This window comes from Zosterops lateralis (genome assembly GCF_965231275.1).
Source record: "Zosterops lateralis genome assembly, chromosome: 12".
Taxonomy (NCBI): Eukaryota; Metazoa; Chordata; class Aves; order Passeriformes; family Zosteropidae; genus Zosterops; species Zosterops lateralis.
The window spans coordinates 1,396,607-1,412,491 of NC_139772.1; the positions used below are offsets into that span (position 1 = coordinate 1,396,607).

The following is a 15,885-nucleotide window of genomic DNA, read 5'->3' on the forward strand; positions in this document are numbered from 1 at the left end:
AGCACATATTCTGGGAGGCAGGCAGCCCCACAGAGGTCCTGCTCTCACCCCTGCCTGTCCCGCAGATCGCGCCGCCGCCGTCACTGGCGGAGCCGCTCAAGGAGCTCTTCAAGCAGCAGGAGGCCGTGCGGGGGAAGCTGCGGCTGCAGCACAGCATCGAGCGGGTAAGGGACACTCCAGCTGGGCAGCAAGGCCCAAATTTCCCCTGCTGGCGAGGCTCAGGCTGCCAAACTCACTGCTGTGCTCTTCCTCAGGAGAAGCTGATCGTCTCCTGCGAGCAGGAGATCCTGAGGGTGCACTGCCGGGCGGCGAGGACCATTGCCAACCAGGCCGTGCCCTTCAGTGCCTGCACCATGCTGCTGGACTCTGAGGTGTACAACATGCCTCTGGAAAATCAGGTCAGTGCTTGGCTCAGCAGTGAGGAAGTGTCTCAGGGGCTCTGCAAGACCCTGAGGGAGATGGGCTTTTCTGGAGGGATGGAGGCAGGAGTTACTAATGCTCTCCTTGCTCAGGTCACCCACCACAGCACACAGCTGCAGGATGTCACCTCACCCAGAGGGCAGGGTTAGATGGGATATTGGGAAGGAATTAATTGTTCCCTGTGAGGGTGGGGAGGCCCTGGCACAGGGTCTCCAGAGAAGCTGTGGCTGTTCATCCCTGGAAGTGTCCAAGACCAGGTTGGATGCATTTTGGAGCAGCCTGGGACAGTGGAAGGTGTCCCATGGCAGGGGGTGAAATGAGATGGGCTTTAAGGTCCTTTCCAATCTAAACTACTCTGTGACTTAGAACATAATTTGCCTAACCTGCCTCAGTTCCCACATGTGTGCCGAGGAAGTAAATAAATCCAGGAATGTGGGACACAGTGAGTTCATGTCTGTTAGAAGCAGAAATGGCTCAGCTTTATCAGTGAGTCTTGGGACTCTCCATCCTTCTTGGTCAGCATCATCTGCACACTGGAAAAGTTTCCTTTACTACACTCAGGGCTGTCTAGAGAAACATTTCACTGCTGCATTGCAGGAGGGATCCTGGGCAGGGACAGGATCCTGGGATTTATTAGCGAGCTGCGTATTGATGCAGGAGCTCTGATTTATCTGTAGGAATTTCCCAGCCCAGTGTCTGCTGCTACTTTGGCTGAGTTGAAGGAGTCAGAGAGGTGCAGGTGCTGTGATGGGCTGACATGGATTCTCTGCAAAGCAAGGAGAACCAGGGAGTATGTGCACATGGGTGCATCCCCATCTGAGGCTGAATCTCTGGAAAGGGCTGCAGGAGCAGCTGGCAGCAGTGATGTCCATCCTCCCTCCCTGCAGGCACTGCAGTTCTGAGGAGTGTGCACCTAGGAGGGGCTTAAACATGGCCTGTGAGACCTGAAACTGTTTAAAGTACAAAACTAATCCTGTATCCCTACCTTTGCTGTCCTGTCCTTAGGGAGACGAAAACAAATCAGTCAGAGACCGTTTCAATGCGCGACAGTTCATTTCCTGGCTGCAGGACGTGGATGACAAGTACGACCGGATGAAGGTGAGAGCTGTGGGAGCCCCGTGCTCCAGGCAGGGCCATTCCCGGAGGGTTCTGCCTGTGGCTGGAGCCTGGGAGCTGCTTTAGTTGTTTCCAGCACAGAGTGGGTGTCCAGAGATTGTCAGGGCAATGTTACATGGGGGAGTGGATGCTCTGGAGTGCTGACAGACCGTTCAAACCCAAACTTTGGGGTTTGCCTCAGCTCCTGCTGGAGCCGGGCTCAGCAGACATTCCAAATCCAGGTGTCCCATGTGTGGCATCCCTAACACTGTGCCCACAGTGGCTGCATGTCCCCTGCCTTTACCTCCCACTCAGCCCTCACGTCCCACTGTTGTTTCCCAATGCAGACATGCCTGCTCATGCGACAGCAACACGAAGCAGCTGCCCTGAACGCGGTGCAGAGGATGGAGTGGCAGCTGAAGGTGCAGGAGCTGGACCCCGCGGGGCACAAATCCCTCTGCGTCAACGAGGTGCCCTCGTTCTATGTGCCAATGGTCGACGTGAACGATGACTTTGTGCTCTTGCCGGCATGACAGTTCCACCCCAGGAGACATCACTGAACACTGGCAAAGGACGGGAGCGCTCCGAGGTCGGGCGGTCGAGCTCACATTCACCCTTAACCGCTTGCTGATGAATCCCTGGTCAGAGGAGGAGGAAGCAGCAGCTATCGGCAGAAAACAAAACAATAAGAAAAAAAAAATAATAATTGCACTTTCTTCACGACGTGTCCCTCGCTTCCGGACTGCCGCGGGGCAGCGGAACGGGCGCAGCTCCTTCTCGCCGGCGCCCGCGGCGGGGGAGGCTCCGGGCAGTGGGCGCTCAGCGGCCCCGGGACTGGCCGAGGCAGGCGTGGAGGGGAGGAGGAGGCCAAGGACACCGTGTGTGTGTGTGTTGCAGAAGCTGCTGAGCGGGGCCAGCAACCACGTGAACCATGTACTTGTGAACACCGTGAATTTCCAGCTCTCTGTTTTCCACCGGGGCGCGCGGATCTCCTCTGGGAGAAGCTGCAGTAGGAAACCATGGGGGGAGGGAAGGGGGTGTTTTGAGTTTTCTCGTTCCATCATGGGTATGTCTAAAAAAACAAACAAACAAACAAAAAATACTACAAAAAAAAAAAATCACAAAAAAAAAAAAAAGAGAAGAGAAAAAAAAAAACAATTAGAAACAACAAAAGGACAGTGTCCGAGTTGGGCAGCGGCGGCTCCGGAGCGGGGACGGCTCCGGGATGTGCCGTGGCCCCGCTGCCACCGCTGGGGACGGGCAGAGGAGCCGCCGGGGCGGCCACGGCCGGGGAGACGGCGACGCAGAGAAAGGACTTTGCCAACTGTGTTTTTAATGGAGTAAAATCCACGTGGTTTATATATTTTTTTCCTTTAATCTTGGGCATTTCGTTTCTCTTTCTGAGAACATAACTTGAAAACACTACAGAGCCAATACTCATATAAAGAAAAATTGTATCCCATAAATGCTGTACAGTTTTTATATACATTAACAATGTACTTTTGCTGCCTTCTAGATAATTTATTTTGCAACACATTACTGCACAGTTGTAAATAACTTATGTACTGTAACATCACTTTCAGTTATGTGTAAAGAAATAAATAAATTAATTAAAATTATCTTTGTATTTATAGTTCACCCTAGGCAGCAGTTTCCCTGTCAAGTAAAGTTGCCCAGATCAGCTGCCCATGGCAGGGGATGAAACAAGATGAGCTTTAAGGTCCCTTCCAACCCAAACTATTCATCATTCTCTCTTTTCCGTGCCTCTTTGTGTGCAGTGGGATTGGGACCCTCCAGGGGTGGGTCATGAGGAGAGGGGATTCCCCTGTGCTGGTGGATTCACTGCCCCCAGAACGACTGAGCAGGAGATGCTGTTTTGGGGTTGCAGAGTCTGGACAGGGATGGGTGGATCCAGGCAGACTCAGTCCTCATTCATTCACCAGCTCAGGGATGCAGCTGGAGGCAGATCCCAGTGCCTTTCCAAGACCTCTTTGCCTTCCTTCCTCCTGCTGCCCAGCCTTTCCTGATGGCTGCAGCTGCCAGGAGTGAGAGGTGGCCTGCACAGACAGCCCCCTGTGCCAGCTCTGGCTTCTCCAGCTTCCTCTGTTGGTTTTTTCCTGGTGCTCATGCTGGCCGAATATCTGCTGCTTTGGAAAGCAAAGATGTTCCAAATGCCGTTTGTTCCTCTGCTGGGTATCCTGGCTGGGGGAGACCAGAGGGGACCCCTGGATTCAGCCCCAGCTCCCCCCTCACTGCTGCAGCTTTGCAGCCACTTGAGGAATTTTCCACAGTCGGGGCAGGGGGATCCTGGAGCCTTCACTCCAACATGTCACAGCAGCTTTGGGAGAGCCAGAGGGTCCCACAGTCCCCTGCCCAACCCTCAGCCCCTGCCTGGCACCAGGACTGGGGCTCACACAGCCACAGCAGGACGGGCAGTGCCGTGTCCCAACTGCAGCCAGAGGGATTTTCCCCCCATCCTTGTCCTGGGCTGTGGGATGAGTGTGGTGGGGCACTGGAGCAAATGATGGGACTGGGGGCTGCTCATGTGTCAGGGGCTTCAAGAAAAGAGCCACAGGTAACACTTGTTCTTTGATAATTTCCATCCCTGGTCTTTATTTTGTTAAACGTTCATAGATTTGTCTCTGTAGTCACAGAGAGGCCTTTCATGAGCACAGAAAGCTGGAAAGTGCCATAGGGACATCTGACCACGGTGCTGGTGACCTTGGGAGCCTCCAGGGTCAGTTTTCCTCCTGGTAACTCCCAGACGTGTGCGGGGGTGTGGATGGATCCCTCAGAGGGAGGCAAACAAAATGCAAGATGGGATGTTTTTAGTGTGATTTCTCCATGTGAGTTCTCAGGTGTGATTTTCAGTGTGATTTTGCAGATGGGAGTTTTTCCACCTTTGCAGGTCTGAGGCTGAGCACCCCGGGTGATGCTGCTGCCCCCAGAAATCACATTTGTGAGTAAATTTTAAAAGGACAGAGGGAAATAAAGCCTGTTTGCAGTTTGGCTGCTCTGTTGGCTCTTCCCACGGGCTCACATTGTGCTGGGTGCCAACACGTTCCCTTCCTACAGGGGCTGTCACAGATCCCACTGGCCCCCTTTGAGGTTTGGGGGGACCTGGGTGCATTTGTGGGTGTTCCCAGATGGGTCCTGAACCCCTGGCTGCACCCCAGGACACCCACGAGGTGGGCTGGGGGTCCCCCAGTCCTGAGAGGGTCTGGAGCACCTGGAGAGGGGGGGCTGAGCTGGGATGGGGACAGTGAACCGGGGCTGGGGGACAGGCAGGGCTGGGGGAGGGAAAACTGGGGAGAATGGGGCTGTGAGAACCAAACTGGGGGATTGGGAGGGGCAAACCAGGCTGGGGGTGCACAGGGCTGGGGGAGCTGGGTCCAGTGTTGGGGGGAGTGAATGGGGGCTGAGGGGGGTGAACTGGGCTGGGGATTGAAACTGGGACTGGGGTTTGTGAGCCGGGGCTGGGGAGACAAACCGGCCTTGAGGGGCGATCGGACCCTGAGGACTGAGCCTCGTGTTGTGGAGAGTGAACCGGGACTTGGCGGGTCTGAAGCAAAGCTGGAGGGTCCGAACTGGGGTTGGGGAGTCTGAACTGGGGTTGGGGAGTCCGAACTGGGCCTGGACAGTCCGAACTGGGGTTGGGGAGTCCAAACCGTGATTGAGGAGTCCGAACCGGGCCTGGAGAGTCCGAACCGGGCCTGGGGGGTCCGAACCAGGGCTGGGGAGTCCAAACCGGGATTGGGGAGTCCAAACAGGGATTTGGCGGGTCTGACGCAAAGCTGAGGAGTCCGAACCGGAACTGGGGAGTCCGAACCGGGCCTGGACATTCTGAACTGGGCCTGGAGAGTCCGAGCCGGGGCTGGGGGGTCAGATCCGGAGGGAGCCGTCGGGGCGGTGCCGCGGGGCGGGTCCGGTCGGTGCCGCCCCACCTGCCCGAGCCGGAGCGCGGTGTCGGTGTCGGGTCCCGGTGTCGGTGTCGGGTCCCGGTGTCGGTGTCGGGTCCCGGTGGCGGTGTCGGGTCCCGGTGGCGGTGGCGGGTCCCGGTGCCGGTGTCGGTGGCGGGTCTCGGGGGCGGCGATGGCGCTCGGGGGGTCGCGGCCGCGGGGCCGGCGGGCGGGGGGGGCCTGGGCTCCGTGCGCGGCGCTGGCCCTGGGCTGGGCTCTGGGCTGGGCTCTGGGCGCGGAGCCCCCGCACCGCTGCCGCCCCGACACGGCGCTGCTGCCGCCGCCGCTCCGCCGCCTGGGGGGCCCCGCGCTGCTCCGCGCCGCCGTCCCGCGCCTCGGCGGGGGCTGGAGCCCCTGCCAGCTGTACCGGTACCCCCCCGGACAGCCCCGGCCCAACGGCACCGGGCCCTGCACCCGCGGCTGGCACTACGCCCTGCCCGCCGCCGGCCTGCGCTCCAACATCGTCACACAGGTGGGGATGAGACTGAGGGGGGCCAGGGATGGGGAGAGCGGGGGACCCCCGGGCTGGGGCGGTCTGCGGTGCTGGGGGGCTGAGGAGGGTAAAGGAGGGGTTAAAGGAGGGGTCTGGGATGGATTCCTGCGAGGAGTTGGGGGGAACAAAGTGGGGGGTCCCAGGGCAAGCTGGGGACTCCAGTGAAGCCCTGGATGTGCAGGGGGGAACAAGGGGAAGGACCCCATGGAGGGGGTTTGGGGCTGGCTGGGGAGCCCTGGGGGAGGGAGATGAGGGCCTGGAGGGTGTCCAGGGGTCTGCCAGTCACCAGTACCGCCCCCTCACACCTGTCCCCACATTTCTGTTTGTGTGGTGGGGGGTCTCCAGAAGCCCCCAGCCCCATCCATCCCAGCCCCACTGGCAGTGTCAGGGGCTCTGCCAAGCCCCCCACGCTGACACCTCCCCTCTGTGTCCCCCGCAGTGGGACCTGGTGTGTTCCTCACGCTGGAAGGTGCCCCTGGAGCAAACCACACACCTGCTGGGCTGGGCACTGGGCAGTGTCACCGCTGGCCTGGCCTGTGACAGGTAATGGGGGTGCCCAGGTTACCCCTGTGGGCAGGGGGCTCAGTGCCCAGCCCCTCTCACAGCCCATCCCTGCAGGTTCGGCCGCCGTCCCACCTTCCTGCTGTCCCTGGCTCTGGCTGTGCCCGTGGGGCTCGGCGTGGCCCTGGCTGGGAACTTCCTCATGGTCCTGGTGGCGCGGCTGCTCTTCGGGGCAGCGCTGGCAGGAGCCTTCCTCGCCCTCTACGTGGCACGTAAGTGATGGGGACATCCAGAGGGGCTTGGGGACATCCAGAGGGGCTTGGGGACTCAGGATGGTCCAGGCTGTGGATGCTCCAGGCTGTGGATGCTCCAGGCCGCAGGATGGTCTGGAATAGGGGATGCTCCATGGTGCAGGGTGGTCTGGAATGGAGGATGCTCCATGGTGCAGGATGGTTTGGAATGGAGGATGCTCCATGGTGCAGGATGGTTTGGAATACAGGATGCTCCATGGTGCAGGATGCTCCCTGTCCTTGGCACCCACCATGCCCCCCTCACCCCCGGCAGGGCTGGAGCTGTGTGACCCCCCGCACCGCCTGGGGGTGACAATGGTGGGCGGATTCTTCTGGATCGCCGGGGAGCTGCTGCTGCCGGGGCTGGCCCTGCTGTGCCGGGACTGGCGGGTGCTGCAGGGCGCTGTCACCATGATCCTGGCCCTGCTGGCCGCCTGCTGGTGGTAAGGATCCCCCTATCCCGGGCAGGGGGCTGGTGGGGCTGGGCTGTGCCCCGGGGCTGGTGCCAAGCTCTTCCCAGCCCGGCACACCCTGCCCAGGGCCAGGTGGGGCTCAAAGGCCACCCGGGGCTCTCCAGAGGAGTGGGAACCCTCCCACCCTGGGTAAATGTTTGCTCAGGTTTGAAGCTGAGGGTTTCTGGGCAGCGTTGCTTTGAAGGCAGGTGGGAAGGTCAGAGCTGGAGGGTGGCCAGGCCCATGGAGGGCCCTGTGACCCGACACTCCTGGCCCAGGTGCCCGGCCCTGCTGCTGGAGTCACCGCGCTGGCTGCTGGCCACGCTGCAGCTGGACAGGGCCAGGAAGACCCTGCAGGCTCTGGCTGAAGACAACTGCCCCCAGGACAGCCTCCTCGCAGGTGTGTGGGGGACTCTGAGAGCAACCCCAAAGCCGTGGTTTGTTGGGGGTGGTGTGACAGAGCCGGCTCTATCCTGGATTCCCTTCTCCCTGCAGAGCTGGAGGCCCTGCCCGAGGTGCCCCCACAGCCCCGGTACCACTCTGTCTGTGAGATCTGCAGCTCCAGGGTCATCTGGAAGAACGGCGTCATCCTCGGCTTTGCAGCGTGAGTGCTGGGGGCTCCATGGGGTTCCATAGGGCCGGGGGGTTCCATGGGGCAGGGGGATCCCACTGACAGCCCCCTGACCCCGCTGTCCCGTAGGTTCATCGGCTCCGGCATCCGCCACTGCTTCACCCGCAACCTCATCCCGCACCTGCCCCATTTCTTCTGGTCCCACCTGGTGCTGGTGGGCACCGAGGCGGCCGCCTGCCTGTTCCTGTGCCTGACGGCCGAGCGCTTCGGGCGCCGCGCCATCCTCCTGCTCTGCACCGTCCTCACCGGCATCTCCTCCCTCCTGCTGCTGGCCCTCACCCAGTGTAAGACCCCCTGGACACAGCCCCCGGTCATAGAATAGAGAATGTCTGGAGAATTGGGTGTAGAATGTGTTTCACCCTCTCCCAGACCTGCTGGAGCTCATTGTGCTGACCCTGTCCGTGGTGGGCACGGCCGCCTCTCACGCCGTCACCATGCTCAGCATCTTCTTTGCCAGCGAGGTTCTCCCCACCGTCATCAGGTAAAGGGAGCTGCCCCCCGCCTTGTGCTACCCCGGGGTGAGGAGCACCGGGCAGGGACCCCCATCTCTGAGCCTGTTCCTCCTGCAGGGGCGCCGGGCTGGGTCTGGTCGTGGGGGCCAATTTTGTGGGCAAAGCCGCGGCGCCCATCACCGCCATCCCCAACAGCCGCGGCTTCTTCCTGCACCACGTCGTGTTCGCCTCCTTCGCCATCCTGGCCGTGCTCAGCATCATGTTACTGCCCGAGAGCCAAGGCCGGGCCCTGCCCCAGTCCCTGCAGGACGGGGAGAGCCAGCGTCGCCCTCCCTTGTTCCGCCGGCCCCGCCGTGAGGACCACCTGCCCCTGCTGGCCCCCCAGGCCATTCCCCGCGACTATTCCCGCCTGGCCGCCTCCACCAAGAGGATGCTGCGCTCCCCGGATCCCCCCCGAGAGATGTAGCCCTGCTCCCTGGGGGTCTCCTGGGTGCTGGGACCCTCGTGCAGGGATGTTCTGGGAGCAGCAGGACAGGGGACTCGGGATCCTGCCCCAGGAGCAGCGGTGCTGGGAGCCCTGGGGTGAGGGTGAAGCCCCCAATAAAAGTGCCTTGTTTCTATGGGCCGCTGGTGTGGGGGGTCACAAACCCCTGCCACCAACCCCCCTCTTTATTGTGGGGGTGACCAGGGGTCTCCTCGCCCCCTCCCCAGCTGGGTGGGGCTCACCCGGGTGTCTCCCCAGGTTTGCTGGGCTGGGCCCTGCGGGGTGTCCCTGCACAGAGGTCTCTCCTTGCACACGCGTGTGCAAAGCTGCTCCAGTCCTGTGCGGGTCTGTTCATGAAGCTGCTGCCTCTGAGCATCTCCTCTGTGTGTGTGTGTGTGTGTGTGTGTGTGTGTGTGTGTGTGAGTGTGAGTGTGAGCTGCCCCCTGCCCCAGCCCCTCCCTGGGCTGTCCCCTGTCCCCTCCTGCCCCCCGTTAGTGCCCATAGAGATCGGCCAGGCGGCGGAATCGTGGCCCCCACTCGCTCAGGTAATCGTAGTCCTGGTCCTCGTCCGTCAGGCTGGACACGATGGAGCTCAGGGGACTGGCCACAGAGCCCGAGCCCTCGTAGTCGTAGATGAGCGCGGTGTCATAGGGGGGCACGCTGGGGTCACTGTCCGCCGCCTCCAGCCCCTGCAGGGACAGGGGTCACCGTCAGCCCGGCACAATGGGGCACTGAGTGCAGGGTTGCCAGGCCCTGACCCACCTCATTGATGAAATCCTCGATGTCAGAGGGGCTGCTGGGCAGCTTTCGGGGGGCCATGGGGGTCCCGGAGCTGAGAGGGGCGTCCCTGCGGAGGGGGGGCTTGGCCCGGGGGGTGAAGAGCTCGGGGTGCCGGAGCTGGTTGATGTCGTAGGCGTCCTGCAGGCCCGGAGGGATTTAGTGATGCAGGGCTGAGCTGAGGACCCCCAGGACCCCCTGCCGTGGGGTTCCTGCTCACCTGGTCCTCCTCGCCCCCGCCCTGCTCGTCGTAGTTGAGGATGTTGTCGCGCATGTCGTCCCCAGAGCGCTGCAGGAGCCCCTTGCGCAGGGCCCGGCGGTGGCTGCGCACCCGAGCAGCGCCCAGAGCCACCAGCACTGCGGGGACAGGGGGACACCCGTGGGCACAGGGGACATGGGGACACTGGGTGGGCACAGGGGACACGGGGACATTGTGTGGGCACAGGGAACACCAGGACACCCATATGGGCACAGGGGACACCGGGACACCCATATGGGCACAGGGGACACGGGGACGTGTGGTTGGGCACAGGGGACGCGGGTGGGTACAGGGGACACGGGGACACCGGGTGGGCACAGGGGACACCGGGATACCCATATGGGCACAGGGGACACTGGGCCATGGCTGGGGTGGGATGGAGCTGGGCTGAGAGGAAGGAGAGGGGTGGAGGTTGAGATTGGGGTGGGATGGGCAATGATGGAAATGGTTATGGGGGTTTTCATTGCGGTCAGAAGGGGTTTCTCGGTAGGGAGGAGATGTTGAGGGTCATGAGCAGGGCCGGGTGGGAGGCCAGGACCAGTTTGGGGTGATGGATGCGGGTCAGGATGACAAAATGTGCTGGAGGAGTTCGGGAGGGGATGGCAGGACCAGCACAGGGCTGGGGTGCGGGATGGAGGAGTCAGGGGAGGATGATGGGGCTCTCACTCACCGAGGAGGAGGATGGCGCTGCCCAGGACGATCAGCAGCGCCCCGAGGGTGATGCCGGCCCCGGCGGTGGCCGCGGCCAGGGTCCCGTCCAGGCAGGAGCCGTCCCGGCCGCACCGACACACCGACACGTTCAGCAGCTGCTGCTGCTCCCGAGGGGGGGTCCCCGAGTCCCGGAGCAGCAGCGGCAGCGAGTAGAGCCCCTCGGGGAGCTCGGCCAGCACGGCCAGCACGGCGTGGGTCACTGCGGGGCGGGCAGGGGGTCAGCGGGACCCTCTGGGCATCATCCCCCCCGCCCCGGCTGAGCCTCACCGTTAAACCTTGCGATGCTCCAGTTGCGGGCCAGCTGGGGGTGCTGGGGGCTGAGCTGGAACTGGAAAGGGGCTCCATGGGGGGGTCGATCATCATCGGTGGCCCCCAGGAGGAGGGTCCCACCCCGGCCCGGCCGCCCGCAGAGCACCCCGGCCGGCGGCTGCAGCTGCGGAGCGTGGTCGTTCACCTCCAGGATCTCGATGGAAAGGGTGCCAGTGGCCGAGAGCGGGGGCTCGGCTGGGGACAGAGCACAGGGGTCAGGGGGGGCAGTGGGGGCTCGGCTGGGGACAGAGCACAGGGGTCAGGGGGGGCAGTGGGGGCTCGGCTGGGGACAGAGCACAGGGGTCACTGGGGGCAGCGGGACCCAGGGCAGGGCTGGGGACAGAGCACAGGGGTCAGGGGGGGCAGCGGGACCCAGGGCAGGGCAGGGACCCCCACTCACCATCGTCGCGGGCGAGCAGCAGCGCGATGTACCAGCCGCCCTGCAGGAAGGCAGACGGGTGCAGCAGCTCCCGCTTGGTGCGGACAGTGCCCGAGTGAGGGTCCAGCTGCAGCCAGTCCGCGGGGTCGTAGAGCAGAGCGTAGCTGTGGGCGAGGGGCTGGGTGAGACATCACCCCAAACCCCCCCTGTGGGTGCTGGGAGCGATGGGAGGGCAGCAGGACCCACCTGAGGGTCTGGATCTGGTGCGTGTCGGGGTCGCTGGCGGTGTAGGTGGTGATGGGGGTGCCCGGGGGGGTCCCCTCCAGGACGCTGATCCGCCGCGGGTTCTCACGGAACACGGGGGCCTCGTTGACGTCCCGCACCCGAACCCGCACCGTGGCCAGGGCCCGGGGGCTGCCGGGGGCCGAGGGCTCCAGCGGCTGCTCGTTCTGCACCGACACCGTCAGCTCGAAGCGGTCCCGCAGCTCGTGGTCCAGCGGCTGCAGGAGGGGCTGGGGGTCAGCCGGGCCCTGAGACCCCCTGGGATCCCCCGACCGCCCCCTGCCCACCTTGACCACAGACAGGACGCCGTCGTTGGTGTGGGGGTCCGTCCGGATGGCGAAGTTGCCCTCGGGGTCGCCCTCCAGGATGGTGAATTTGGCCAACCAGCTGGGCGAGCCCGCCAGGTCCTTGTCGTGCACGAAAACCTTGCCCACGTCCACACCGGCCGCCTGCTCCTCCACCTCCATGGAGAACTGGGGGAGAGCGGTGTGGGGCTGGGCTCTGCCCCTTTGGGATGCTGCAGTGCCCCGGGGGGGCCTCCCCCGCCCCGCTGACCCCGGCACGTCCCCAAATCCCACCCGGCCGCTACCTCCTCCTTGGTGAACTCAGGAGGGTTGTCGTTGATGTCCTCCAGGTGGATGATGGCCATGGCCGTGGTGGTCAGCCCGTCCCCGGACATGTCGGCCGCCTGCACCGTCAGGTTGTACACGCCCATGGTCTGTGGGGAACGAGGGGACAGAGCTGAGCCCCTGCAGCCCCAGGGAGCACAGAGACCCCCCACCTGCTGCCCACACACCCTGTGCCCACACCTGGGTCTGCTCATGGACAGAACTCTGGTTTCACCATGTGGGGTGTGTGACTGCCCCGAGTCCTGGTCCTCCCCTGGTCCCATCCAGGTGTCCCTCAGTCCCATCCAGGTTCTCCCCAGTCCCATCCAGGTGTTCCTCAGTCCCATCCAGGTGTCCCTCAGTCCCATCCAGGTGCTCCCCAGTCCCATCCAGGTGTCCCCCCAGTCCCATCCAGGTGTCCCTCAGTCCCATCCAGGTGTTCCCCAGTCCCATCCAGGTGTCCCCCCAGTCCCATCCAGGTGCTCCCCAGTCCCATCCAGGTGTCCCCCCCCAGTCCATCCAGGTGTCCCCACCCCGGTACCTCACGGTCCAGGCCGGGCCGTGCGGTGCAGATCTCCCCGGTGGTGGCGTTGATGCTGAACATTCCGGCAGCTCCCTGCTCCAGGATGGAATAACGCAGGGCCGCATTGTCCGTGTCGGGGTCGTCGGCGTCGGTGGCATCCACGGTCATCACGCAGGTCCCTGTGGCCGCAGGAGGGACCGGTGGGCGGCGGCACAGGGGTGGCTGTGCCCCCCAGCCCAGCCCAGCCCCTCCTGCTGTACCGACCTGGCTCAGCCCCCTCCACCACCCGCCCGGTGAAAACGTCCTGCCGGAAGAGGGGCCGGTTGTCGTTCTGGTCCACCACGATGATCTCCAGGTCCGTGGGGTCCTCCAGGGTGACACCGCCCAGGTCCAGGGCGAAGGCTCTCAGCTGTGGGGGCAGAGCAGGGGGGTCGGGCTCTGCCTGGGCACCCCAGGAGGGGCTGTGGGAACAGGAACATCCTTACCCGGTAGCGATCGTTCTCCTCCCGGTCCAGCATGGCGTTGAGGAAAACCTTCCCGCTGAACTTGTCGATGGAGAAGATGCCCAGAGGCTCCTCATCCACCCCCGGCCCTTTGATGCTGTAGATCACCCCTCCGGGCTGCTGCTTGTCTGACTTGATCTGCCCCAGGAAAATCAGGGCTGGGGGTCCCAGGCTGGGGGTCTCTCCCCCTCTGGGGGTGCGCCTACCCAAGATATCCCCACTTTGTGAACTGGATAGAGGGTGGGGGGCTCTCACCTACCTGCACCAGGAGGTGAGGGATGCGTTTGTGGTTCTCTGAGACGCTGATGGGGGGGATCACCCAGGCCCTCTTCACCCTCCGAGGAGCCTCGTGCTGCTGCCAGGCCTGGGGGGCTGCAGCCCCTGCCTGGGCTGGGCTGGCACCCTGGGGGGGACACGGTGCTGCCAGTGACCCCAAAACTCCAGAGTGGGGTGGAATGCCAGGGCAGCTGCACCTGGGCTGGGTGTGCACAGTGCTGGGTGTCCCTGATGGGTCTGGGGGACTGCAGAGGCCACTCAGCTTCTCTGGGAGCTTTGTGTCAGTGTCCCCTGCCACCCTGGTGTGATGGTGATGGGCGTCCTGCTGGGCTCACCAGGAAAAGGTGCCCCATAAATGATCCTGGTGGTGCCCTGGGCACGGGTGGACCACTGGGGGGGGTACCTTGGGGAGGGAGCACCTTCCATGGCCTTGTCCCCGTGCCACTGTCACCACACGGATGTGGCAGCGAAGGTGGGGGGTCAGGGGTCAGTCCAGGCTGTCAGTGTGACAGGGCTGGGGTTGGGGGCCTGGGGTGGAGCTGGGGGCTGTGAGGGGGAGATTCAGGATGGGAACAAGGGGAACAGGAGCTGTGGAGGGCTGCAGTGGGGTCAGGCAGCTGAGGGGGCAAGAATGAGTTTAGGGGCTGTACAGGACCGAGGTCAGGGATTTGGGGTGATTGTGGGGGGGGGTCTGTAACCATGGGGAGTGTGGGATCTGGGGGTGGGGAGGGAGCAGGGAGCTGCCAACCCTCAGCTCTGTGCCACCCTCGTCCTGAGCCCAGGGACAGGTGCTGTCCCCTCCCCGGGGAGGGAGCACATCTGGGCAGTGCCAGCCCTGTGCCCACATCTGTGCCCAGCTGTGGCTGCACCGCTGGCTGCCGGGGAGCCCTGGAGCCCCAGGGCCGGGTGTGAGCCCTGATGGGGCTCAGGGAAGGGGGCAGTGGGGCTGGCTGTGCCGGGTCCCCGGGGATGGCTCTGTGGGGTGGGGGGACACTGTACCAGCCCCACGGGATGGGCAGGACAAGGGGCTGTGGTTCTGAGGCTCGGGGGCTGCTCTGTGGCCTCCGGGTCTTTCTCCGTCCCCTCCTCCAGCAGGAGAAACCCCCCGGCCGTCCCTGGGGGCCGCTGGGGCTGGGTGGGGGATTGGGGTGTGAGGGAGGGACACTGGGGGCCCTGCAGACCCCCTTCCCTTCCCTTCCCTTCCCTTCCCTTCCCTTCCCTTCCCTTCCCTTCCTTCCCTTCCCTTCCCTTCCCTTCCCTTCCCTTCCCTTCCCTTCCCTTCCCTTCCCTTCCCTTCCCTTCCCTTCCCTTCCCTTCCCTTCCCTTCCCTTCCCTTCCCTTCCCTTCCCTTCCCTTCCCTTCCCTTCCCTTCCCTTCCCTTCCCTTCCCTTCCCTTCCCTTCCCTTCCCTTCCCTTCCCTTCCCTTCCCTTCCCTTCCCTTCCCTTCCCTTCCCTTCCCTTCCCTTCCCTTCCCTTCCCTTCCCTTCCCTTCCCTTCCCTTCCCTTCCCTTCCCTTCCCTTCCCTTCCCTTCCCCTGCCTGAAGCAGCCGAGCTCAGGGTCCAGGCCAGGATCCCAAGGACCCCTGTGGCTCAGGCCTGAGACCAGGATGGGGGGCTCTGGGGGGGCTGAGCGGGCAGGGGGGTGCAGGGAGCTCTGGGACCACCGCTAGGGTGGAAAAAAGAGGAGCAGGGTGTCTTTAAGCGCCAAACCCTCCCCCAGATCCCATCTCAGCCCATCCCGGTCACAGGCACAGGCACCGTGCCGGAGCCGCAGGCCCCCCCCTGCCTCGGCCATCTGTGGGGTGGGAAATGCCTCCAGAGGGGCTCCGAGCCCCCAGAGCCCCCCGCCCCATCCCCGCTGCCCCCCGGGAACAGCCTCCACGAGGTTTGGGCTCTGGCCGGCCCCTGGCTGTGCCTGCAGGGTCCCCATCCCATCCAGCCCTCCTGGGGCACGGGGCTGGGGGTCCCCATCTATCCCAGCCCATCCCTCCCATCCCGGGGTCCCGCAGCCCTTACCCGAGCGCAGAGCGGGGCCAGCAGGCAGGCCAGGAGGAGCGGGGGGCCCATGGCGGAGCGGGGCACAGCCCGGCCGCCGGCCCCGAGCTAAAATAGCGGCGGGACTGGCTGAGTGACAGCACAAGTGCTGCGGGCACAGCCCCCCCCCCGCAGCGGGCAGCTGGTCCTGCCGCCCCCGGCCCGCAGAGCGCACCCCCTGCCCGGCACAGCCTGGGATGGCGGGGGCCCGACGGGGGAGATGCGGGGGGTGTGGAGGGATGGAGGGATGCAGGGGGGTCCCCCCTGGCCGGGCAGGGGGAGCGGGGATGGGCAGCCCCGGCAGGGCAGTGGCAAGGGCAAGCCAAGTGTGGGGAGCTATTCTCACTTCTGGGCTTGGTCCTGGACAGGAATCCTATTCTGGTTTTGTCCCTCAGGCTTCAAGCAGAAGATGATATGGTAGGTCCCATTAAATGAATTAAATGAAAC

The 15,885-nt window shown here is 63.8% G+C and overlaps 3 protein-coding genes across 6 annotated transcripts in view; 2 read left to right on the forward strand and 1 right to left on the reverse strand.

Moving 5' to 3' along the window:
* The window catches only part of ANKRD11 (ankyrin repeat domain containing 11), a 128,690-nt gene extending 125,556 nt beyond the window's left edge, over positions 1-3,134 (forward strand). For all 4 annotated transcript variants that reach the window (XM_083870049.1, XM_083870052.1, XM_083870050.1 and 1 more), the window contains exons 10-13: positions 66-164; positions 255-398; positions 1,426-1,518; positions 1,863-3,134. In XM_083870049.1, coding sequence (XP_083726175.1) covers positions 66-164; positions 255-398; positions 1,426-1,518; positions 1,863-2,048 — 522 coding nt within the window. In that variant the 3' untranslated portion in view covers positions 2,049-3,134. The remainder of the gene's footprint in view (positions 1-65; positions 165-254; positions 399-1,425; positions 1,519-1,862) is intronic.
* Positions 3,135-5,607: 2,473 nt separating this feature from the next.
* On the forward strand, positions 5,608-8,759 carry SLC22A31 (solute carrier family 22 member 31; the record flags this gene model as incomplete). The annotated part of the gene is made up of 9 exons (XM_083870389.1): positions 5,608-5,946; positions 6,407-6,510; positions 6,586-6,740; positions 7,033-7,201; positions 7,489-7,610; positions 7,706-7,814; positions 7,911-8,125; positions 8,211-8,322; positions 8,411-8,759. The coding sequence occupies 9 exons, from the start codon at positions 5,608-5,610 to the stop codon at positions 8,757-8,759; spliced, it is 1,674 nt and encodes a 557-aa protein (XP_083726515.1).
* A 451-nt stretch (positions 8,760-9,210) lies between these two features.
* Positions 9,211-15,487, reverse strand: CDH15 (cadherin 15). Its single transcript, XM_083870188.1, has 14 exons — positions 15,421-15,487; positions 13,388-13,531; positions 13,111-13,266; positions 12,890-13,034; positions 12,644-12,804; positions 12,084-12,212; positions 11,782-11,967; positions 11,459-11,712; positions 11,234-11,376; positions 10,792-11,028; positions 10,484-10,723; positions 9,775-9,911; positions 9,540-9,695; positions 9,211-9,466 (listed from the first exon to the last, which is right to left on the reverse strand). Exons 1-14 carry the CDS (start codon positions 15,469-15,471, stop codon positions 9,269-9,271), a joined length of 2,337 nt encoding a protein of 778 aa, XP_083726314.1. The 5' UTR covers positions 15,472-15,487; the 3' UTR covers positions 9,211-9,268.
* Between the last annotated feature and the right edge of the window lie 398 nt (positions 15,488-15,885).